A 26,273-nucleotide genomic window follows, 5' to 3' on the forward strand; every position below is an offset into this window, starting at 1 on the left:
GTTTCACCTCTTACGATCACAGCACGTCTATAAAGCCTATATCATGGCTTGTCACGACCTGGGGGAGGAAATTTAAGGAAATGGACATTCATGTTTCTTCAAAGTCCCTACTGAGTTTGTAATTTGAGACATAGTCATGGTCATGTCTGGGGAATGAACACTGCTCTTGAACTAGATGAAACATACACAGTACAATGTGTGATGCTTCATCCCCTATATCTTCTGCCACTTCAACTTTCATACACTTGCAGCCTTGAACTATTGCCTTCTCATTCTTAATTTCTACTTTCAGACCCTCTTAAATCACCATTTCTTTCAGGTTCCCAGAACAGCCTCAGTTCAGAACTGAGGCAAGATCAGGCAAGATTTGCAGTTGCCATACAGCAGTCTAAAATTTAAGAAACGACTCTTCAGAATGAGGCCCCAGGTAATCCTTGGGGATGTTTGGGGTAGCATGCACAGGATGCTTCTGTAATAGAAAAACTCTCCAGAGCTAGTCAGTAGAAAAATGGTTCATATTATTGATACCCCTTTTGAGATCTCCTGGTGTAGCAGAAGCTTACAAGGCATCACATAATTACCTTTCTGCATAAAATGAATTATTGTCTGCTTTAATAGCAGGGAATGTCTGTAACCTGACATCTAGAACTGAACTCTTTCTTTACAAACCTTCTTTTGGCTCATTTGCGCACCACAAAGTTTTTTTTTCACGAAAAAACAGTGAGGGTTACGTTGGAAAGCAGTGATATAGGAGGTCACTAGTTAACTGATTAGGAATATGCAGGATATTTGAACACTCTTGGAATCTTGTAATGTTTCCATGTCTCTTCAACCCATGGTGATTCATCATAAGATGACGGCATTTAGAAAAATAGTTGGATATTGAAGAAACAATAGAGAAATTTCACTTCATAAATCGTCTTAATTGAAGGGAATGCTTGCAATATGTCTGTCTTCATAATACAGTGACCTTGAGTTGGATCTGCATTCATTTTGGAGCATGGCTTCCTCCTTTCTATGCCAGCTTGTTGAGTTATACATAGAAGCTAAACCTCTAGAGATTGATCATGCACAATCAGTGATGCAGGACTGAAACAAGGCAGATGACAACGGGGAATCTAAAGGTTAGGAGAAAGGGGTATAACTGCCAAACCCTGCTGATGGCTGGATTTGGGAAATGCAAGGCAAAGGTTTAAAAAATCATCTGCATGATGTATTAGTGGAAAGGACACTCCACTCGGGGAGATCAGTGTGGTGCATCCAAGAGACCGTGTTGTCTAGTTGAACACTCAGGGCTTGAGAACTCATACCCTGGGAACAAATAACAGAGCCGCTGCTTAGAAAGATGAGGTTCCAGTGTGAAAAAATAAAAGGAACAAAAATATTTTGCAACAGTAATGTATCCTGGAAGAAAAGAAAAAGGAAATATGAAGGACTTCAGCTTGAATTAGAGTTATTACCGATTTGGTTAGTCCTGATTCCCAGCAGTATGTGAAACCCATAACCCACCCTCATGGAGGGTAGGTGTGGGCTCAGGGGTCTCAGGCATTTGCTGGCGGAGGGTGTGTGTCCCCCGGGTATGTCCTTGGCTGTGAGCAGCCTCCTGCAGGAGATGGGGCAGGCTGGTCTTTGGGAAGGGGAGGAAAATGATGAACAGCTGTGGGGGAATAAGGGCCTGGGGGAGGAAGGCAAGAGCAGCATAAAAAAGGGAGGAGGAAAAGGAGTGCTTTGGGGCAGAGCCGGGAGGAAGAGGAGGTGGATCACAGAGGAGGAGGAAAGGAAGCTTGGAAGAAAGTGGGAGGGAGGGAGGGAGGGAGAGAGAGAGGAGGAGACGGAGACGGAGACGGAGACGGAGACGGAGACGGAGACGGAGACGGAGACGGAGACGGGAAGGGTGGGCAGTGGGTGGCCGGAGACGAGGAGAGGGCCTAGGAGGAGAGCAGGAGCTTGGCAGATTGGTGGCACCTGTGGAGATGGGGACCAGATGGTGACTCGGGTCCTCCCTGAGCAGGTCTGCCTGCATCCACAGCCCTGCCCGGCGCGGTGTGTGCTCTGCTCGGCCCGAGAGCCGGACCTCCTACTGCTGACAGAAGGTGAGGGGATGCACAAAGCCACTGCCTGATGAAAATGAAGAGCCTGAAACTTATAATTCCCAGGACTGATTTAAATTATTGCAGTTAACAAATGACCTAATACATAAAAATGGAGAGGGCTACCAAATAGATCTGTTTAAATGAACACATTTGGCTCCTGCACCTGAAACTTTCTATTTCCTAATGCAAACTGTGCAGTGACAAATAAAAATGAGACTGCAAAAGCAGCATGACCTCTTTAAGCTTTAATTATTCATTAGAACTGTTTTCTTCTCTGCTGAGATTCAGAGCAACACATTTAAGCGGGTTCCTCTCAGGTTTATGGAAGATGTAACTTCCTTGTTACACCAGCTAATAAATACAACTAAGCACAATGGCCCAACAATATTTGTAGAAACAGCATTTGGGAAAATGTGTTTAATGAATCAGAAGTGCCTCAATCTAGTCAGTCTTGAAAAGCAAAGCATATCATGCAAAATTACAATGCACTAAAGCACAGATGCATAAATATTTTATTGTTGAGATTTCAGAGTTTACTTTCAGTATTTCAGAATTGCATTTTACTGTGCAATGTCTCTACCTGCACTGGGGAAGGATAATGGTGGTGGTAGCTTTGGGCAAGCCAATCTGGGATCTCAGACTTGGATTTAATTAATGTATCTGAGAGTCCCAGCCCTAATCAGCACCAGGCACATCTTCCATTATAACCAGAAATGGTTATTGCTTTTTGCTGTCCTAGGATGGCATGGAAGTGTCTGGGAAGGTTCACAGCTGGGAGGAGAAAGCCAAGAATTTTTCTTTTGCTGGGAAGACGGGACAAAAGGCAGGTGCCCCCGTGCCCAGCTGTTGTGCCATTGACTCTCTCTCAGCTCTCCCTCCTCAGTCCTTCCTCTCTCTCCCTGCCCTTGTGTAACAGCATCTTGAGGACCATAGTTCCTGCTGAGTTTTGAAAGCAGGAGAGGACCAGTTTGTCACTACCTTGGTGACACCTCCCGAGAGGTATGCAGCTCAGGCAGCAGCTCCGACCGCCCGGGAACGCTGCCATGCACAGGGGGTGATTTACAGCTCCTCTCCCCTTCAGACACTTCATCCGGCATGATGCAGAGCCAGCAGCTCCTCATTTCCAGGTATTGCAAACTCCTCTTCCTCCACAGGAGCCTGTACGGTCTGTTTGGGGTCCCACACGCTGAGCCCCCCTGGGGCAGCATCCCTGCGATGGTCCTGGCAGACGGGTGCAGACAGCCGAAGGGCAGCTTTCCAAAACCCACTTCTCTTAACGGGGCCACGCTCTGGTACTTACTCAATCTTTACAACTCAGTGATACGCTGCCAATATATTTTTGCCAAGGAGAAAGAAATACGTCTCTTCTTCCTACTCCCTCAGCCTATGAAAAATCTCAGTTGTTTGCAAAGAGACTCTGTGTGTGTATGTATATATTTGTGTATTTGGGGGGGAAAAATAGAGTTTCTGTTAATTTATTTTCCATCTGAAAACCTGCCTTGGAGCTAGGGAAGCACTGTTTTCACTGCGTATAAATTTTGGTAGAAAAGCCTTACTTTGTGCTGAGCAGAAATGGCAGCGTGTGCAGTGGGACTTGAGAACAAATCCTTTAACTGCTCGGAGTCTCTGGTTCTCCTCTCTAGGGTGGAGGCACGATGGCTTAGAAATAATTCGGGGATTTATAGGTCAAAGAGCCCTATATTAGCGAAGTTGTCTAGTAATGGATGAAAAAGAGAGGTGTAACCCTTCTAAGGTGGGGAGCTCTGTTTAAAAAGTGCTTGAACGTCCCCAAGGGCCAGAGAGACTCCAGGTATTTAATATGTTAACTTTTAATTAAGCAAGACTCTCCCACACAACCATGGTTTGGATTCTAGCTATGCTCTCTGAATGGCCTGGGTACTTTAAAAGCACTTGGTACAAAGAGGAGGGAATGGAGGCTTTTTCTAAGCTTCACAGCAACTTTGCAAACTCTATGCTCCAAAAAGGCGTATTTCTTTCTCCTCTTTCCCCTCCCTTTTCCCCCAGACCTCGCATGACTTCAAGGCATCAAATGTTAATGAAAGTTTGCCAGGCTTCAAGGGCTGTGAAATGGGAGTTAAAACTCCTGCACCATAGGATGGCTCTAAAAATACTCGGTCGTGTTGAAATATCAACCGGCTCCAGCAGCTCTCCTGCACACAGCGCTACCAATGCATCGGGTCTTTCTCTCCTAAATAAGCTCTTGAGAAAGTTTTCCTTGTGGCTATAGATCGCTCATGCTCCATAGACTGGACTCACCGGGTTCTGTGCCAGAAAATACCTCCTGGGGGGAGAGGATCTGTCACTTAACTCTAAGGGTGCTGTGAGGGAAGCGCCAACATCTGAGGGGGGATGCACTGATGTTTGCCTGCTCTGCTGTGACACCATCCAGATGACTCCTAAATGTGATGTCTGTGCCCCAGGACGAGCACAGCCCGAAACACCAGCCCTGTGGGTTTGCAAAGTTGAGGCCTGATGGAAGCCCACTCACTATTAGTGTCCAGCTCCTGAGCTCTGCTCTCAATGTCATTTATTGTCCAAGACACTGGGGTTTGCAGGCTGAGTTTCTACTTTTCAGGCATGGCATCACCTAAACCCCTCTGCAGATCTGCTCCTAAATGCTCTTGAGTAGGAAAGCCATACCATCATGGGACCTCAATGCTTTTCTGCAACAGCTCCACGTACCTCAGGCAATCTTAGCTGGTGCGTCCTGCTAACCAGTGCATACTCAATATGCCAGGTGTACCTTCATTGACTTCTGAGGGGCTCCAGCAGAGATACTGTCATCCCCTTGTGCTTTAAAGATGTTTTTTGTTGAATTCTTTTTTTCCCTAACAATGCTCTCATGAGCGGGAATCCAGGAGCTGGTTTTCCCGCACCGCAGACTCCTTTTTCTTCTCCAAGAAGTGCTACATACTTTCTCCCCGTGAAGCAAATGAGGAGCCTGAACACAATGATTTGGATCGTGACTTCAAGCGCAATCTTGACTACGGTGTCTAACTCGTTCCCATCACAGGAGAAGCCACGGGAGGCTGTGACTCAGCTGCGCCTCTGAGTCACGCAGCACGATGCTCCCCTGCTCCCGGGGGACAGCACTTTGCTGTTAGCCTCTGTTGACAATGAACTACGGCTCTCCCTCGCTGGCTCAGACCTTAACGAGATGCCTGGACCCTGAACTCTGGCCATTCCCTGCTGACCCATGCCAGGCGAGGGACGAGGGACACCAAGAGCGTGTCCCCAGCCCGCAGCCCCAGACCCAAGAGGGGTGTTTGGTTCAGGTGTGTGCAGAAAGTTCCGTGTTCCCAGGCATCGGCAGGCTGCCTGGCTGCGCTCCAGCCCCGTGTAAGTACATTGCGAGTCAGGCTCAAATTTCTATTTTTGAGCAAGTCACTAGAAATAATTCATGTACGTGCAAGTTAAAATTCTGCTTAAAAATCACTCTCTCTCTTGGAAGCTTGAAACCTGGGAGATATACAATAGCAGATTTTGAATTTCATTTTACTAGGTTCTTTCCAGCTGTTATGGTAAGCTTAGATCCTCATCTCGCATTTCTTCACTTTAAGGATCTTTTCTCATGCAAATTTCTCTGATTCTAGCACTGGCAGGACCAGCCACACATGCAAGTGTTGTGAAGAATCTGCCCCTTTACCTGGACCAGATAAAGTCTTGCACCAAAATCTGAAATACATTATATTTCTTAAGTGAAAGTTCAAGTAGTAAACCTTCTTCTTTTAAGGATTTCAAAATAAATTTCCAGATACCAAATTAATTTATCTGACAGTACAAACCGAGGTTTTGGAAAGCTGGGAGGTGCAGGTTTGTGTCTGTTAACTGTATAAGCAAGAGCACAAAAGGAAAATGCTTTTTCATCCATATGAGCTTCTGTAAATTGTATTCTATTCTTAGGAGAGTAAACATAATGTTAAAAAAAAAATCTACTAATTTAAACTTTACAGGAAAAGAGGCAGTAGCGATGGGGACCTCTGAAATGATAAATGTATGAATTTATTCCACTGCCACTGCCGGGTTTTAAATTAGTTTTATTTTTCTTTTATTTCTTGCTGTTGACAAGTTGGGTTGCATTGCTATCCGGTTATAATGTTTACAGATAAGCAAATCTTGAAGGTCAAAAATTCTGTTCTTAGTTATTCTTGTAAAAGGTAATCTTCTTGTGTTGGTGACAATGTGGAGTGATCTCATGTCGCCATGGGTACCCGAATCATGCCTCTCTAACAGCAACATTCTCCACTCCTATCCCCTCCCCTTAAGTTCTTACACAGAAAAAAAAAAAAAAGATATCTACAAGAAAAAGTTTCATGCGTGATGCAGATGATGGACTGGAGGAAACACTTTTGTTTAAGGAAGAGCACTGTGCACCCATGCATAGTTGGGGTGATGACCCTGTCCGTACTTGACTGCAACCAGTTAGAATTTTGCCATGAATGCTCCAAAACGCAGACTGAGCCCAACATGTTATTAGTTCATTATAATGCCTATGTGTCGACATCAAAACTGCCAAATTTCAGATGGGTAACTTTGTCCCCACAGCAGCCTCAAGTGGGGGATGCGCAGCAAACTCGTTGCAGCTGTAATTTGTGTTCCTCTAGCACGAGGAAACTGGAAAATTGCTGAAATCCAGATTATGGGGGAAAAGTGAGACCAGCCTCTGCCCACAGCTGATGGTGGCAGGGACACGGCAGGGAAGCACAGAAGCGCGGTGAAATGAAGGTGAAAAAAAAGAGACATCCTGAATTACGCCTTCCCATGTTTCTGCAGGTTCAGTTCAGTGCTCTACTACCCGCTGGATGTAGCTTTCCTTGACAGTTTTGTAACATCTAAAGGAACACAAAGAAAATGAAGAGGAAGCAAAATGTATGGGCCTTGATCGTGACAGGGCTCCAGCTCTTTGAATGTGAGCTTTTCTCCCTGCTACAGCATGGAAGTTTTTGGACTGCTAAACGGTGCTTTGAGTCAATGTGGATGGATCGTGTACATAAAAGACCTGGAGCAACAGTTTCTAGAAGCTGCCAACATGGTTGTGGATCAAGACTTCTGCCTTCTTCTTTATCAATGGGATGGACTAAAGTCTAAATTTGGGTCTTTGTGCTGTGTGTGAGTGTCTTTATGCAATCTTATTTTAAGGGGAAAAAAACCCACACAACAATAAAAAAAAAAAAGAGTACTCTCCAGGAAGGAGGATCAAGCAGTGCAAGCTGCACCTTTTTCTTGCTAGCAGGATTTCCTTTTAATAAAAAAATTTCTGAGTTCAGTAGTATGCAGTGGCCAGGTAAACCAGAGACCTCACCTGGAAGGTTTGGACCTGCAGTTCCAACATAGGGACAATATAGTGGAAATCAGATAAACCAGCTTGTACATACCACCTTGCTGTGAATTAGGACTGTCCTGGCATTTCGCTGCTGTACAATCCATTTTCAGAATAAGAGCCTCTCTCACATGGTCAGGGGGCTTAATTCAACCCTGTAATAAATGGGCAGCTAACAATGGGCTGAACCCTGCTTGGATGTTGCTCTAGTTAATTAAGAAGAGTAGCATCAGGCCTAAATTTGGCAAGGAGTGTTTAAGTGACTGCCTTCAGAGACAGGGAAGAAAAACCCTTGCTTAGCTCACTGCATCCAGCCCTTCAAATGCAAATTAACCTGTCAACATCTGCATGCAGCCACACAGGACAGCTGCAAAAAGGAGCTCCCAGCACCCGAAAGAAGGGCTGGAAATGTTTAGTTCTAAACAGCTATTTTCTAAAATAATTTCTAGTAAATAAGAATACATTTAAAGTCGTAAACTGAGCATCTGCTACATGAAACAAATGGAGGACAGCATGTGAAAAGAAACATATGTCAAGTATGCACTTCAGCTGCATTGACTACTTGCCTCCAAAACAGAGTGAATTTAAACGTATTTGCAGCGAACACAGAGAAAAAAATTGCCTTTGCAACCCAAAGAAGAGCCTCAAATAACAGCGCAATTTAAGCTTGACCATACCTTGCCTTTCCCGTGGTGGAAGAGAGAAGTTCAGTGTATTTTGGCTGCTGCCTGGCTCCCGTTACTGAGGCTCACAGCGGGAATGCCAAGCCCGGACCGCTTTTGTTTGGAGCAAACAACGTCCCTTTACCCGTACATTTAAAAACTGAGCAAACCAAATCACTGCTGGAGCCAAATCGTTCCAGATTCAGCTCATAGGAGGGAAGACAGGAAAATACCCCTGTGCTTTTTATAAAGTATCTTACATGCCAGCAGAAGAGAGGGCAACATCCTTGCTGGGACTGATTCAGCGATGTGCACAGCGGGACCCGCGCTCTGTCGCTGGAAGGGGATCGCTCGTGTCTCAATCTCTTCCTCCAATACACTGCAACTCGGGGAAATCCCATTTCAGTATTTTGTTGAGCCCATTATCCTCAGACAAAATCTTTACTGACTTAACTGAAGCTCTTACTCACAAAACAAGTACAGGGTAAGGCCCCCTTCAGCAGGCAAGAGGAAAGGTTGGATTTCAGCCCTGAAGGGAGGAACTCTTCCTTACGAAGCAGTGCACAGGAATATTTCGCTCTTGCTTTCAGTGTAAGCAGGCACAGGACAAGCTCTGATGTCTCTCTGTTTGGTCAGGGGAAGAGTCTCCCTACCAAACTGGAGCTGCTGTGCTGTCTGTCCATCTGCCCAGGCTCTGCCAGGTTTTTGGTCACACGGGTGTGACCTGTGGGTGCAGCCGTGTCCTGTGGTCCCCTTAGGAGAGAGGGAAACGAGGATGGGAACAAGCCACCAGCAGTTTCTGCAGAAATCATTTGGCTATGATAATGTGGTATAATTAAACAGGACTAAAAAATCCCACATTTATAAAAACCCGTGGCTTGTACCAACGCTTTCACTCATCTGTGGCTTTTTAGCCTGAATCAGGGCTGACGAAACAGTATTGACTCAGCCGACAGCGTCAGGCTTCATTCCATTCACCTCGGTGGACCATAGCATCTTACTGACACAAAATGAGAAGACGAAAGAGAAAAGCCTCTGGAAAATCCAGAAACCTGCCAGACACTACTGCAGTTTCCAGGGGGAACCTCAGAAAGGAGATGTTGCTTCCCGCCCCTTTGCAGCACCTTCACCTCTTTGCTTGGGTTTTGCTTCAATATTTTTTTCCCTCCTGATCCTGGGAACTACTATTACGGAACCAAAGAGCCTCCATCGTAACAGCGGTGAACTGACACGGCCCAGCAGCGGAGCCGGGGCTTTAATCCCCTTGGCTTGCAGAGCAGCACAGTGTGCTATTGAGTGTGCGTCCACCATGGCAACGGTGGTGGTGCTCCAAGAATTCGATTTCCGCGGTGCCCCTGGGCCTTGCCTTGACATCTTCATTGTTCCACAGCAAAATAAATAAATAAAAATGCAAGGGTAGCGTAAAGGCAGTGCAAAATATGGAACGCTATAGAACAGGGTTACCTAACGGTTAATTTTGAAAGGAACATATCATTAAAAACGTATGAAGGTGGCAACATATTGATGCTGTATAAATATTTAAAGTGATGCCTCTTGTAAGGGCAGTGTTCCAAGCTACACCTAAAATAACATGCGCGAAGGAAAATTAAAAGAATATTTCACCATTTGAACTTGTTTAATCTGACTTCGAAAGGCTTTTTCAGCCCAGCTACTGAACATTATTATGGGAAAGGATATCAGACAAAACTCATTTTTGGTGTAATTCCACCAAAGTCAGCAGAGTTAAACTGAAGATGATTTTTCTGGCCTTTTAAATAGAGTGTAATTTTCTCCATGGGTAGTTATTAAATGCTATTGAGAGAGATTGCTGCAGAAAGCCTTTGGAAAGGCTTTCTGGAGAGGTCACTCTGTCCCATGTGAATAGCACCAGTGAAAAACCAGAAGGTTTGTAGTTTTTACAACTTGAAGAGTCCCTGGGGGCTCCAACTACACCACACATCACTGCCTGACCCAAAGCTAAGAGCACATATCTATTCTGAGTTGAGATACCCTGGCTTGACATCCACTCCTACATTACAAGAATTCTGCCTGTAGAAATTGCTTAAAATATTGGAGGGAGCATTGCAAAGGATATCCATGTGGACATTTGGTCCCATCTCCATCAGAGAGGACATATTCCCTAAGTACACTTTCTGAGGCTCGACTGCTCTATGTTGACATTTTGGGGCTAGTTAGGGTTTGTAGCCCTTTCACCAGCTGTCCTAGGCACTGGTTGAGAAGGGCATTCCCTATTTTGGACTCTGGTTCCTGTAGCCTTCTCTGCACATGGACCAATTTGAAGGCTGCAAAATGCCCAACTGAGCACCTACTTCATGTCCTCATGACATGACAGACATCTTCAGGCTGAACAACTCCTAGACTGAAAGATTCCCATTTTCTTTTGGCATTGGCAAGATTAGTGTCTGGGAAGGCAGCATTGCTGTCAGCAGCTCTCAGCAGGCACCTCAAGGATCTGGATCTCAAGCGGATGGATGGCATTGCCCCTCGCATGGAGCGCTGAGCCAGGTACCCAAATTGCATAGATGGGCAGGAACCAAGAGGTAGCACAGCATTAATTTTTTAACTAGAATTATTTAACCATTTTATAAAAAGCCCAACTGGAGAGACTCTTGGGATGAAAACAGGAACACATGAGACCTCATAATTTATACATGTATTAACTTCCCACTGAAGAAATGAAAATGAAAAATAGTATCTCTAAACAAAACTGTGAAGCTCTGTCCCTTGAGATAGTTAAAAATCAAATGGGCAAAGCAGATACCAGAGGATCTATTATTACCCTCATAGCACTTTGCACTAGATCGTAGGTATTTTCTCTCTCTGAGCTACAATGCTGAGCTCCAAGAAAGGATTTGTCTGTGCAATACAGTGGAGCTCAGCAATAATTACCCATTGTGCTATGTGATGAGCCATCCTTTTGGTTCTTCAGTAACCCGTGCACCTGGACTTTAACTAAAACCAAATAATATGCACAGAAAACATTTTTATGTAAGAGGAGGTGAACATCACTAAAAATCAGAGAGCCTTTGTATGGCATGCCAAACTGCTGAAGCGAAAAAATGTCTTCAGTGAAAGGGCTCAGATGTGAGCATGTTTCAGTGCACAGCTCCAGGAAAAACTCTGATAATAAATGTGAGCTTGTTATCGTTGCTTTTCAGTGGGAAGTAAAGCCGGAAGCAGGGTTGTGCTGGCTAATTGAAGCTTACATTTTCATTCAAGCACTGCATTTTAATTATAAACTGGTGACACAAGTGTCACTTAGTTCTTATCCTGTTTTAAGGATGCATACGTATAAAAAATATTTTCAGTTATTAATTTATTCCTGTGATCATATTCATTATCCTACATTATGTCTACCAGGCACGTGTCTAATGGCGTGTTTGATACATGCTAATTCTTATGCCTCTTTTAATACAGGGCTTACACACACATTTTAGGCTGAACGTGGTGCCAGTTGGCCACCAAAACAGGTGCACATTAATGCTATAAAATCAGCATTAGGAACTGCCTATCCATATTCTGGCCAGCTGCAACGACTTGCTCAAACCTCCCGGGGCAGAGCCGGCATGCCAGAAAAAGGGATAACCTGTGGGAGTAGCTGCATCCAGTGCCGATGCCTGGAGATGCCGACGGCGAGGTCCTGGCTGTCCAGGTCTGGCCCTGATCCCGAACCGCCTGCCCTTCGTCCAGCTTCTGCGTCTGAGCGCTCCTCTGGTCCTGCAAAGTCGAGCGTGTTGGCTCTTTGTGCGGCCGAAGCCCTGGGTAAGAGTTAGAATTCACGTGGAAAATTTCTGGCCTCTTTTTCCTGCTCTATGGGGTTTTGCTGCTGTGTCCAAAGACCGGCTCCAGCTAGAATGCTGCCATTTATATACAGAAATTAAAATAAAATGAGGAAAAAGGTCACTGGGAATTGGCCACCGAGAGACACAAAGTCAGTCATTAAAAATCAGACCAGGAGTACAAGTGAAAATAACAGGAATATCCCTACAAAGCAAGTTATGAGGGTAAACCTCTTTCAAAGACATGGGACAGAATGGGATAACTATGTTTTCTCCTCTTAATTTGATACCAACTATAAGGAGGATTCCATTTTAATAAGCACTACCATAGCAGGACATTGCAAATGAATTGTTCAAATAGCTATAATTAGAAGTGATACTGTGAATACAGCCCTAGCATCGTTCCTAAATACTACACGTTTTATTTCAGGTCTTGCATCTTTAAGGATCCCAAAGCATCTCCAAAACTGTTTGCATTTACCAGTGCCAAAGGCAAGGACAAGAGTACAGCAAAACGAGCAGAGCAAACGAGAAATGCCTACCAACCGCTGAAGCAAACCTTCAGTCTGCTGAGGAGAACCACAGGATGTTTAATCTCATGATTAGCAGATAGTCTGGATAAGCCTTGGATAAGTATTTTTGGAAATACCTAAGTAACCTAAAAAATGCAACCCTGTTGACTCCCAATGCAACATAAGCTTCAATGACAAACCTTCACTGGAAACATGGTTAGAGTTCATAAGCAACAGTCTTTGAAAAGACTACTCAGCTTGGAGCACCTTTTGTCAACAGACAAAAATGTGTTTTCGCAGCGGGCAGAGCTGGGGGGACATGGACCAGCTCTGATCCAAACGCAGGGGGGGCAGGCCCCAGCAGCACGAAGCCTGAGCCAAGAAACTCAGCCTCTTGCCAGGTTCATTGGCTTGGGTTCAGCACACGCATAAATGTAGAGGGGCTTTTGGATCGGGGCTGTCTGTGTCCTACCGCTCCGTCTGGAAGAGATCGGTCTGCAAAGAGCACACTGGTGAACCCAAAATTGCTGTAGTGGCAAATAACGGGTGCTCTGCTGGCAGGAGGGTGAGGATAAGCACCCAACCGGTTAGGGTCAGAAACTCCAGTTCTAAGAAGCCATTTCCAAACTCTTACTTAGCTCCCTGATTTATTACCTGGTATTTTATCATGTCTAGGATAGCTCTGCTTGATACTGACGCGTTCCAACAGTTCCCCTAATAAAAGCCAGTTGGAATCATTAATAACGTTGCCGAGCTCTGATTGTACACAATAACCTGCTGTCGGCTGGGTGTACATCAGGGGACATACATATACCATATACATATACATATAACCACAGGAGGTTAAATCTGGGAGGAAATAGATGAAGAGTCTGGGGCTGCCTCTGCAACCTGCGCTGGAAACCAAGTTCTTGAAGCTGGCAGTTCACAGTTGCCAAAAAATAACCTCGCCACCACCAGCAGAGGCATATCTGGAGAATAACAATCTATTTTGGGCTATTTACTCCACTGACTCAAGTAACAGCTCTGTTCAGTGACTCTCAGGGCTTCAACCCTGTTCATGATCCATGTGGATAAAAATGTGATGTGACATAATGCAACTTGCTGTTTCATCAGCTTGCTAAAAACAAACTAACACACAAAGAAACCAACTCTAGCCAATTTCGCCTTAAAATGTATGCAAGCATGTATAGGAGCATTGCTATGGTTTACCTGAGTTTACCTGGACAAAGCTGATTAAAGTCCACTATTGCCACTTGCGACTCATGTACAAAGGAATATTACTAACTTTCATATCTGGCTACCTTTGAAAGCTCAGTCGAAATAGTCACAAGGTCTTCCAGTGTTAAGAGTTTGCTACTTCATTCGCCTGCGGGCAGCTGAACGCCGGGGGCTGAGCTCTAAAAAAGCCCAACAGCACGGCAACCCTTACAATAAAATTATCCATTGTATTGCTAACAGCCATCACTGACACCCAGCGAGCCATGACAGAGGTATGCACAGCTCTAAGATAGGTATATGCAATAAGTTGTGGTTTAGATTTGATTTGATTTAGGCAATGTACCTCTGGCAAGATCCTATTTCAAGTCATAATTGCCACATGTCATGGTTCCTTTTTAATGCCTTGCAGCAACAATAGACAAACTATGCCTCTGAGATGCAAGTAAGACACAATAACAATCGTAACGTTATTGAGTGCCATATATTTGGACAGAAGAAAATATTCAGTCATCCATATTCTACACAAAATTGCATTATTTAAAATGTATAAATGGGAGAACACTGATCTTAAACCTCCGGTAGAGAATTGGCAGTGACTTAAAAATGGTTATTAACTAAATCTGAAAAAACCCTGGCAGCTAAACGAGGGTGGTAATTCCTCACTGAACCGGGTACCTCTCCCACTCGAACAGGGGGTGCTCCTTGCTTCTGAATCTCTTTGAAATATTTGGCATTATCAAGCTAACAGCACTGGCTAAGTCAGAAGCATTCAAAGGGCATAACTAAGTGGCACAATTCCAAAACAGCAATTAAAAGGCGTAATGCTTGAAAAAGAACAATAAAAGAGGTTAATTCGTATCAGGGTCTGGCAATCTGCACAGGAAATACTGTAATTCCATAACGCACTCTCCCTTCATCTGTCTCTCTCTATCATGACCGCATGTTTATAATTTAGCATTCCTTCACATATAACAGTTGACAAAAAATGCCCCAATTTTATTGAAGAAGAACTTACAGTGCTATTTGTAAAGTAAGCAGGAGCCTGGACAAACACATGGGAAACATGTAAGTAAACAGGTAGAGGAAAGAGGACCCAAACCTCATACCTTTTGACAAATATATGATTATATATATTTTTTTTTGGCAGGAGGACACAGAGAGGCTCAAGAGTTAAGAAGACAAATTAAAAATCCTAAATTTCTACCTGGGGCAATATCTGCCGGTTTTCTAAAGAAAGACTCTTGCGCTATCATTGAAAAGCTAATTTAGAAGGCACCTTTTTAGCAGAAGGAAAGTTGTAACATTTCAGCAAGGAAAGGCAATAAGAGAATGCAAAGAAAGATGTTCAGACGACAGGATGCCACAAGAAGGAGGAGAAAGAGGGGCTGGACTATCTGCCAAATCACGAGCTGCTTCAATGCTTCCGCTGCATTTGACCACAGCATGCAACAACTGGCAAAAATACCCCCGGATTTGAAAGGAAATCTAGCTAAAGTCTGCCTAGGCTGGGCCATCCATCCTGCAGGCAGCTTGCCCTGGGGCTTGCTATTTTGAGAGATTAGAGAGGCCACATATCATTAATATTATAATAAATCCCAATATAGAGAAAGTGACCATCTCAGATGTTGCTGTGGTCCCCAGCACCTCTGTGTGCCCCTCAAAATAGCCAAAACAACCGCTCTGAAAGAAAAAAATACGAGCTGAGGTCCTGGAAAGATCCATCTTCCACTCCAAAATTTTGAAGGTAAAATGAACTTATGTACTTTGGGAGTGGAAACAAATAACTAAAGGAAACAGCTATCTGGGAATAGAAGAGAGAGTTCAAAATATATTGTAATTTAACTGATCAAAATATGCTGAAAAAGTGAGAGTCTTTAGGACAAGGAAGAAAACAGTGAGAAGCCCTGCACAGCACTGGAGCTGTCTGCTGAAAACATCCTTTTGTTCTGAAAGTCAGAAATGTGTATCAGCCTCTCAGACATACGGGCAGTTGTGCATTTATCCTGTTTATTTTACTACTCCTGTGCATCCTGCCTTGCCATCTGTTGGTAAGAATTCGGATGCTGAACCATAAGTCTGCGACATAATAAATACCAGTAAACAGAAATCTGAAATGAAGATAAGCAGAAAGTAATGTTTGGAAGCAGGACCGGTTTTTCAGTTCGATAGTATGATTTATTTCCTGAGATGAGTCTTGGCTCAAAAGAGAGGGACCAGCAGGAAAAGGTCCAATTGAAGGGACAGATCTATGATCCCTTCTCTTATATTGGCTTCATATTGGCATAATTCCACTGCCTTCCTAGAAAGCAGTTAAATCTACGTAGGTGGAGAATCAGACTTAATCCCATCCCTCAAGGAAGACATGCTTAAACACAAAATATTGCATGTATAAAACATAAGCTGCAAGTAAAATGCTTCAAACCCAGTTAAAGCAGTGCTCATACACCTTCTCTGAGCTGGGCAGCCCTATCGCCGTGTCCCAGTTTCTCCACATCTTCTTTTCCCTTTTATTAGTAGTATGAGGGGAAAGCGGGTGGGAAGGAAGCACAGTTATCCCTCCTAGTCAGGGGCAGGAATATAAATAACTGGCCCCAAATCCGGCAGGAAACCTAGCGAAGCCCAGACCCACAAGCCCATCCATCCTCCTCCTCCCTCTCCATTTCCAGTCTGGGGATGCAGGAATGACTGCTCAGCTCTTTGACACCCAAACCACACAGACACCAACTGACTCTGGGTGCTGAGAGGTATTAATAACAGACTTCAAATTACACTCAGTACCTAAGTACTCCTACTGCCTCAAAAGAATTTAAAAAAGGAGATGAAAGCACTAGCCTCCCCTCCTAACAGATTTTCTTCTTCTCCTCTGTTTCTGTAAAGATACACATGGCTACAGCATGGAGATATCAGATATACACCCTTTCTCCCCCAGATTTTTAAGGAGGTTTCACATGTTTTGCACCTGGCAAAGCTGCGGGTTGGACAGCACAATCTGGGCAGAAGTGATGCAGAGTGACCCAGCGAATGGGGCAGGACCCTCTGGAGAAATAATTGCTGTGTTGAAATTTTACAGGAACAAAAAAATACATTGCCATATTTGCCTGTCTTACCAGTTTGCACTGGCGAGGGTTAGTAGAGCTGCCAGAAGGCAGGGCAAGCCCTGAGGAGTTGTAAAGGCTACGAGCTCCTGCCAGTATCTAAAAAGAGTAATAAAAGCCCATTGGAAAGGGTCAGTTAAAGGTAATGGCAGCTGGAAGAAGCCCAAAGACTACATTACATTACATTGCAAAGGTTCCCATGAACCCCAACATGACTTACGTGCCTCTGACAGATACTACTGCAAATGCCATCTGTCAACCACCTACAATATGCAGTGTAATTATATACAGAATAAAAAAGTGATTATAGCACAACACAGCCACAGGTATCCTATTTGTATCACCCAATGCAGCCTCGACTCTTTTCACAAAATATTTCTGAAACCTAGGTAAGATTAATATTATCCATTTTACATCTTGTAGAGATGAAGAAGCTTTACAGCTGGATTACAAATGTGCTTCCGTTGGTTTACAGCCTTCGGGGAGGATTGCTAATGCACAGAAAGTCTTTGGGTTCCAAGTTCTGCGTTGGGATATCTGACATGCTGAGAGCCACAGAGATAATACTAAAACCCTCATGTAACCTGATAGCTCCCTACTGGCTATAGAGTAGATCGAGTTCAAGAAAGCAAATTAATTCATTAAAGCAACATATATTCAGTCAATTAGCTTCAGATGCCCGTTTCATGGAGCATCTCAGGAAGAATAGATGCTTTGTTACATCAGCACAGTCATTTGAGAGCCTCTGTTACAAATGGTCAAAGAGGTGCATTTAAGAGATCTGTGCTTTTTTTTAAATTTGAGAAGATAATGCCTTAACCCGTCTTCTGCTGACAGTTCCTCCAGCACAAAATTTCCCAGTATTTTAAAATATGTTGTACTATGGACAATATTTCAAAGAGATTAAACTCTGCATCCCTAAAGATTGCTTTAAATTCAGAAACTCCCTCCAGCAAATGGAATGCTCTTGAAAAAAATTAACTTGAAAAGCGATGTCAAAAATCACTCCATCAATTGCTGACAAAACCGCACTGCTTCAAACACCATTGCAGAGATGATGCTGGAGCTCTAAGAATTGCTTTTAAAAACAATGAGTGCAGCACAGGCACCTTTTTTTTTTTTACCAAGGCAAGGGAGATGGTATAAGCGGGATGTATGGAAAGAAAGAATGGGCTAAATCTCAGAAAAGTCCTTCTCTAATGTGTTTACATTTGTTTTGAAAGATTTGTGGATGGTAGTTCACTCTTCAAGACCTAGAATGCACATACAAAATACATATATATTGTACAAGAAATAGGGCATGGGATACACAGAATAAGTTTTTCATAGTGGGGACACCCATTTGTGTATTCTCCATTTGCAGACAACTTCTTTTATAGTGTGAATGTAGGCCCATATGCCTGTAAAAACTGAGAAGGCCAACCATCTCTTAACGTGCCTGTGGAGATAACCTCCAAGGCAGGTCATGTCTGATAGTAAAGCGATAGAATATTTGTGCTTCGACAAACGAAACTTTGGCAATAGCATTTGACTATAAACTCTGCATTATATTTAGTTCATTACAAGCAGTGGTGCTGCTAGGACCTCATAGCATTGCTTTGAGAATACTAAAGAATATTCATTCTTTTTGGATGAGCCATGAATTTGCAGTTTTGATGGATGGCAGCCTTCCTTTATTTGCCTGTCTCAAACATTTGTATAAGCATTTTTATTTTGTTTTCAAGAGTATCCATGGAAGCAGCGCATGCGCGTGCTGCAGTTCCCATGTTTGTGTGCATTCATCCAAGCCGGAAGACTTGCAAATAATTGTGCAAATGTGTATTTGTGCAAGTTTTCAAGTCATAAATTATTTACTCAGTCCTTCCTCCCAATTATAAATGTTCCAGCCACCCAATCAGGAAGGACACATGGTTCCATGTGAATTAAATAACCAATTGCACCACTTGAAAAGTAAATGGCAAACAGGGAATACTGAAAGCAGTAGACACAATGGGTTCAAAGACATTCATATGCTGAAGTGTTTAATAAAATACTCTTTGAATAAATTTAAATTACAAGTACATTACTTGATTTCATATCTTGATGTCACAGGGCCTGTAGAGCTCTCTATTGTGAGCCGTTCTATTAACTTCAGCATGATTGTTCACCAAGATAAGCAGTTTCAGTGGATGAAGTGGTGTTGTTAAAATCTTTTTTTTTTTCTAGTCAATTTTTTTATAGCACATCCTCCTTGTGACTAAGAGTGCAACGCTTACATCGTTGTGCTGCACGTTTACCATAGGAATAGAGGTTGCTGGAAAATTGTGGTGGTTTAATCTCTCTTTCTCAGGTTAGCTTGACCACGAAAGGACAAGACACAGCATTTGCTGTGTTTGCAAGACTCTGGTCTGCACCATCTTGAGAAGGACCCACAGCTTGTGACAACTACTACAGCTTGGGTGTGGAGATGGGACATAACAGCAGTCTCTTGAAATGGGGCTGATTCACTCTAATTATTAATCTGTGGGTTGGGGTGCAGATTGCAGGCATGGCCAGGATGGCTGCATGGCGGTGTCATCGGAAACTTCTAACTCCAGTGATAGTTGAACTTTAGCTGTCAAAACTGCAGTTATTGTAGATGCTGTGGCCCTGGAAAACCAAAAAAGAGCTTTGCCAGGGAGCCCCTGGGCCATGTTACTGCAGAGGCTCAGTCGGATAGCATCCGCTTCTGCTGTACGCACATTCATACCAAGAATTATTTTAAACAGTTTCCTACCTAAGGCAATTACCTCAGATATAAGTTTAAAAATCCATGCAGAAATACTGCTATTGTTTAAAATCCACTCAATGAGCCTCCTACCTCCACCTTTGACAAACACGCTAAAAGAACCAAATTGGGATTACACAGGCAAGGCTTTGACTGATGTATCATTAACGCTACTTCTGGAGTGACTAAGCTCCGTAGTAGTATCGACTACTAGTACTGAAACATGATTTCATCCCCAAGACAACTGCAGCTCCAAGCAAAGATAATAAGCTGGCTCCCTAAGCTGTATCTCTCCAGTTACTGTTACGATGCTAATTTGTTGTAAAATGTTGTCCCAAAGAAGAAAAACAGGAAAACATTGAGGAACACCTAGTAAATTTGGTTAGAAGCCTATTCTTTTCCATTCTGTTTCAACAATTTTGTTTGAAATCTTGGAGCTGGGGATACCGAACAGGTGACTGTTCAAAATCCAGCATACAGGTTGTTTTATGGATACAGATGAGAAACATTTTAATGTAAAATTTCAACTGACCTGAAATTTACTCCACAAAATGCTTTATTCGTGTCAAAAGTAATTTAAGAGGCTGTTCAAGGTATTTTCAGCTTTTGCACATTTGTGTCTTAGATTTGTCTTTTTGAGATAAGAGAGAAATGGTGCTTAAGACCATTAAAATAAATGAAGTAGGCTTTTATAATTATTAGTCCAAAACATAAAAAGAGTTACAAAAATAGGTTTGAGCCAGAACATTTAATCACACATGAAAATGTATAACTGAAATTATTTTCTTGCTGTGTATCTCCTCAGATCTGCAACTATTATGTTGGTTTTACCGAATGACCCATCCACTCTGAATGAGTGATGCTCTGAAACAATCAAGGGGGTGTTGTTTTAAATCAGCTTCTAGAAATGGTTTTATTATTTTATGAAACAAAGGAACCTTTCCACGTTGAAATCAAAGTCCCATTATATGGTTTAAAACATGAATAATTTAATGTATCTATAGATTTTATCTTACAAAGACAGAACATACTGAAAATGTAGGAGAGAATGTAGTCTCTGTTCCTCAGATCTGTGAACAGATGACAGTTTTCTCAATTTGTCCATTCTTAGCACATATTTGACAACTTTAAATTTTGTAACTTTGTAATTTGATTATGAGCATTGGAATTTTGAGCAGAACAGCTCAATTGCCGTTGGACAGATGGGTCACATGAAATGCTTTTCAGTCCCCTGAACTGACGGGGATTCAAGGTTCCTCTGCATGCAGCTGCAGGGTGCAATTCTTCAGCAAATACCTTTGCAAACAAAATGTGCTCAGGAAGGCACAGGCGCTGCCCCAGGGATGCAGCGAGGCCGGAGATCAGCCGGCGTCACTGGGCACTGCTGGCAGCGCTGCCCACTGCTCACCACTTCACGGACTTCTATTTTTTAAACAAAGTTCTTACTCAGTTTAAATCAAGGGAAAAATTCCACCCATTTCAGTCAAAGCTGGGCTTCATTTCTGTGAATGAGATTACTGGAAGACCACAGAGAAATCCTGATGTCGGAAACTCAGGGATTTCTCCTGGAGACGACAGGCCCAGCCCAGCAGGGCGAGCTCAGCAACTCCTGCAAGATGCAAACAAACTTATTTTCCATGGAAAACGGCATCTGAAGACACTAGAACAAGCTCAGCAAAGATCACAAGATTCAGTTGAAGAGGAGGATGCTCAGCATCTCTCAAGCAAACTCTTAGATGCAAGCTCTCATTTTCCAGGTGTCATAAAAGCCCATACCGAGAGTTAGATTTCCTTCAGGAGTAATAAAGCCAAGCATTAATATTACCCATAAAACTTCCCATCTCGGTAATTCTTTCTCTCTTTATTGTCTAAAAATATTTTCTTGTCCTACAGCTATTTTACCTACGTATACTATAACTAGGTACCAAATCTGGTATTTTAAGAGAAAAATGATGTTACACTGTAGCCTTAAATTGTTAGCAGAAGGTAAAGATGAGGACAGACGTGAGGATGAGGTGCTTCTATCATGCCACAGCCTTTCCTGGGGAGAAAAAAACCCTCCGAACACAGCTGCTAGACTCTGAACTATATCTGGGCTCATCTGGGCTGAGCTGTCTGTCGGTTACAACAAACCAGGTTTGTAAAGTCCATGTGTGCTAAGTTGTGTGGATGGAATCAGGTGCGCTGAAGCCGATATGCCAAGAGCATTACTGTGGGAAGAAAGACTCCAGCGTACCCCCATGAACCACAAAGCAGCTCGGCAAAAGTCAACAGCTTTCCTCTACGCTCTTCCTTCTATCCAGCATCGCTGAGGCTCTGTTAACACATGGTGGGAAAGGACCCGGCAGGTGAGGGGCTTCAGAGCCCCCATGGCCCTGGTCCCCGCTGCCAGAGCCTGCCCGTGGTGTGTGTCCCTTTTCTGGGGATGTGCTGATTTCCCACGGTCAGAGCCCTGCGCACTCATGTGACAGATGTTGTTTCCCATCTGGGCTTTCCGATCTGCTATGCCAAATCCTCTGGACATCCATGTGTTTCTTTGTCCCGGCAGTTACCTGCCGCGCCTCCTCTACAACTCCATTTTCAGAGAGGAAGCCGCATGTTCGGCCTCTGTGGGGAAGGGGGTGTCCTGCTACCCCTCCCAGCCGCTAACACACCTATCTTTTTGTTTGTTAACATTATTCAGCCCGACTCTTGGGCTGTATTAAGTAACCCCGAGTCTGCACCGAAGCACACGGACAGTAGCAACGACATCTTCAACCAGGTTCCCGGTGTCTCTGTCTAAGGGTAGACAGGGAGGAACTTGGGTTTCTGCTGTCCTGTCCGAGAGCTGCGGCTGAGCCCTAAAGCCCCTGAGGCCAAAGCCGCGGGGGAACCCCAGCCCTCAAGGCTGGTAGACTTAAACGCGCCCTGAAAAGCCCCGAACCCGCCAGGAGCCCCCTAAAGCCCTGAAGCCCCGAGGAGTGGGGGCCGCGGAGTGAGGTCGCCCCCCTGAGCAGAGCTCTCCCCCGGGCAGAGCTCCGCAATCCCGCCGCCGGTTCCCATGGCAATCTCGGAGATGCCGGTTGCCACGGTAACGCCATCCTCCTCCTCGGCCGTGTCCGAGGCAGCGGCGCGGCTCCGGCTCCGGCTCCGGCTGGGCTCTGCCCGGCGGCTCCGGGCGCGCAGCCGGTTTCCCCCGGGAAGTTGCTTCCCCCCCTCCGTTCCCATTCCCGGTACCTTCGAGGCAGCAGATCCTCCAGAGCCCCGAGTGCGTGAGGTCGCCCCGCGCCCGCCGCGGCGGCCCCTGCGCCTCGTCCGTCGTGATGTTGGTGCCGTTGCAGATGTGGGCGCTGGAGTAGAGCCAGTAGTCGGTGCCGATGGCGATGGCCATGAGGCTGAAGGCGGCGAAGGCGCCCACCGTGGTCAGCAGCATCTGGACGCCACGGTCACACCACACCATGGTGCTTCATAGTCCCCCGCACGGGCGCGGGGGGCCGCACGACACCGCCCGGCAGCCGCCGCCGCCCGCGGGAGGCAGCCGAGTCACGGGGCGGGGGGCGGAGGCGGCGGCGGGGGCGCGGCGGGCGGGAAGGGGGGGTTTGGGAGGGGGGGGGGGGGGAGCCGCCCGCCGCCGCCGCCGCGGGGCCGGGCTCCGCCGCCAGCCGCGCCCCCGCCGCAGCGCCCCGGCCGCGGGAGGGAGGAGCGGACCCCCGGGGCGGGGCGGGGAGGACACGAAGCCGGGCGACCCCCGACGTGCCGCCGCGGGTCCGGGGCACGGCTCTGTTCGTGCGCTCTCGTTGCCGGCGGCGGGAGGGGCCATGGCCGCGTCCGAAGCGGCGGCTCCCCGCGGGGGAGGATGAAGGCGTGAGCAGGGCCCGGCCGGAATCGGTGGGAAGGTGGGGAAGGTGTCGCCCACCTGAGGGGTGCAAAGCTCTGCACCGTCACTCCTGTCTCTGGGGGGGGTGACACACACCTTCCTTCTCCTGCCCTGGAAATCACCCCAGAAATGGTGCCAAATACAGTGGGGACAAAGTCCTGCAACCCCAAGGGTTGCCCAAGGGTCGGGGAGCCACAGCGGAACGGGACGTGGGGGTTTGGCCATGATTTCCTCCTGCAACTCACCCTGCGATTAGTTACCAAGGAGGTTGTAGGCAAGTCTTTGGGTTGCTGGTTCTCTCCTGTTTGGAAAGGGATGGAGTGAATCCAGCACTTAAAAATATTTTCCTTTGGAAAACCAAGGGGAGAAATATCTACACCATTTTTTATCATGTTACCCTGGCTCCCACCCCTGACTCTCATCACTGCGAGTTGACGAGTCGGTCCTGCCTTCCCCCCATCTGAGTGACAAGCCGGATGAATGGGAAGCCTTCCCGATCAGCTAATGCATCTGTGTGGAGGGAACGTGGCAGCACACCAGCTTTATGTATATGAATTAGGGAGTGGGAGGACAAGAGCTACAAACCTCGAGAAATGCAGCTCTCTTCCCGAGCAGTGCGTGGATGGCTGCAGGTGCCTGTGTGACTCCACAGCTCAGCATACCAACGCAGAGAGGCTTCTCAGCTGCTCGTCCTTTTCATGGAAACTGGGGAAGCAAAAAGCAAATACAGATTAAAAGCCGGTCTTTATTTCACAGAGACCTCGGCAAATTGCTCAGACTGAAGCCTATAAACATAGAAGAGTGCCAAAGTTAGATGCTTGGCTTAAGCATGTAAATTGTGCTTTTCTTCTCAGTTGTAGTTTGTAGGTCTATCCATGCCTTTCCAAAATCATTTTCTAAATTAATGTCTCCATTAGGCATGGACGAATGAAGTCAGGTAAACTCAAAATCAGAGTGAAACCTCATTCAAAAAACTAGATCAAGCATTTAAGTTTAATGAGGTTCAACAAACTTCTCATTTAAAATATATGTTTGTACCTCTGGGCTTTGGACAGAGTGGGAAAATGAGATACTGAAACAGCAGGAGAGAAGCTATTTCCATAGCATTTTAAACCTATCGAGCCTTAATTAATATTATTTATTTGTATTACTGTATTGCCCGAGAGAGCTGCTTGTGGCTGGCTCTCCATGGCCAGGAGCAGGGGAAGGGACGAATGGGCTGTAGCCAGGGCAGGGTTCCCACTTGGCACAGAAATATCCTCAAGTGCTCCCAGTCTGGACGTGCAACGAGACGGGATGAATCGTGGTGGGTCCGGTGGATTCTCAGCAGCCACTACCAGCAGAAAGGGGACACACAACTGCAGGGCTTTCCCTGGGCTGGGAGGCACCAGCCCTGCAGCAGCCCTCCCACGCTGTCCTATTGATTGTGCGAGGTAACAGTACATTAACAGAATTTATTAATAAAATCTCTGGCTCCTCTTCTTCCCCCCCCCCCCCCCCCAATTTTGCAAAGAAAACAGCTGTGTCTGTTTCTACTGCCCTGTGAGAAACAACTCGGGCTCCTAAAGGGTTACAGAGAAGCATCCAAGGCAGAGAATCATTTTCTGCCCAAGGTATCTTCTTTAGTTTAAAAATGTTCTCTATTCTTTTGAAATGCATGAAGTAGATTGTGGTAGAGCTAATATTATATTCCACTACTGAAAGCTGGTGGAGTATTTTACACTGATGTCTGGCTCTAGTGATTTTCTAAGGATTTTGAATTCATTAAATCCAACCATTGAATAATCTCCATTCGTGGTGGAAGGAAGGCAAAAGTGCTTACGCTCCTCAATAGCAAAAAAGCATGTAGTCTTTTCTTAAGTGTGAAAGCTATCTGCCCCACTCTATGTAGTAAAGGTTGCCCATCACATAACCTTTGATTCCCAGACTTTGTTTATGATACAGCCCAATAGTGCTGCCACGGAACGGGGCCGCGAAGCAGCCTTGGCAGGGGATTTCGCACTGCAGTAGCATCCTCCGTCCTCAGTCAGGATTAAGACCCAATTGTTCCAAGCTCAGACCAGAAGGAGAAGCTCATGACAAAGAGAAGAGGAAGCCCCACAGCTTCTCCCTGTAATTTACTCCCCTGTCCCAGATGGCACCATGCAAGGGCGAGTGTCCAAACCCAGAAATCTTTTTTACACTGGAGAAACAGAAACTTGAAACAGAATTGGTTTGATTCCTTGATGATGATGATGTTCAAGGCTTTAAATGAAATCCTGTGCCTGATGATTTTATTTCTGGACTGGATAACAGTTTCTTTAGAGATGAAACTTTGGCTTTAACTGAATTTAGTGAGAGCCATCAATAATAAAGTCCTGCCCCAGAGACACCACCCCTATCAGAAGAAAACTGCAAGATGTTACCATTTAACATTACTGCTTCTGCTGCTCAGTGTCAAGCATGTTGACTTTAATAGATTAGGCTTTTTTTCTTTTTTTTTTTTTTTTTTTAAATCTGTCACCTAGAAAAATAACACTAGAATTTCACTAAAAGAAACTTTTGGAAATTGCTGAAGAAAAACTCAAGAGAGTTCTTTCTCAGAATCAAAATAATCAATTAAATAGAGCTTTTGATGTAGATACAGTCTAACCAGCATCAAAGCCTGCAACAGATAGATATTTCATCCTCCCTTGTCCTTTCTCAGCTTTTATCTCTATGCATGTGAGAATGGATTTTAGCATCTAGGAATGTCCTAAAGCTATAAGGACATCTATAGAACTGACTACTGTCATCTCTTATAGGTCTCGATATCTTTCCTATCTAATTTGATGCTGATAATAGGGAAAAATTAATCCTTAATAATTTCCTTCAGATTACACTACGTATGAAGAAATGGAGAGATGTTTCATATATGTTGTACAGTGTCAGATAATCTTTTATAGACAGGGCAGCGGTGGGATTCAAT

The 26,273-nt window shown here is 44.9% G+C and overlaps 1 protein-coding gene across 1 annotated transcript in view; it reads right to left on the reverse strand.

Annotated features, from left to right (window-relative positions):
• Window positions 1-22,909, reverse strand: part of CACNG4 (calcium voltage-gated channel auxiliary subunit gamma 4) — a 39,851-nt gene extending 16,942 nt beyond the window's left edge. Inside the window, exon 1 of the mRNA XM_074160163.1 lies at window positions 22,687-22,909. Coding sequence (XP_074016264.1) covers window positions 22,687-22,909 — 223 coding nt within the window. The remainder of the gene's footprint in view (window positions 1-22,686) is intronic.
• Window positions 22,910-26,273: the final 3,364 nt, after the last annotated feature.

This window comes from Numenius arquata, chromosome 17 (assembly GCF_964106895.1).
Source record: "Numenius arquata chromosome 17, bNumArq3.hap1.1, whole genome shotgun sequence".
NCBI classification, from domain to species: domain Eukaryota; kingdom Metazoa; phylum Chordata; class Aves; order Charadriiformes; family Scolopacidae; genus Numenius; species Numenius arquata.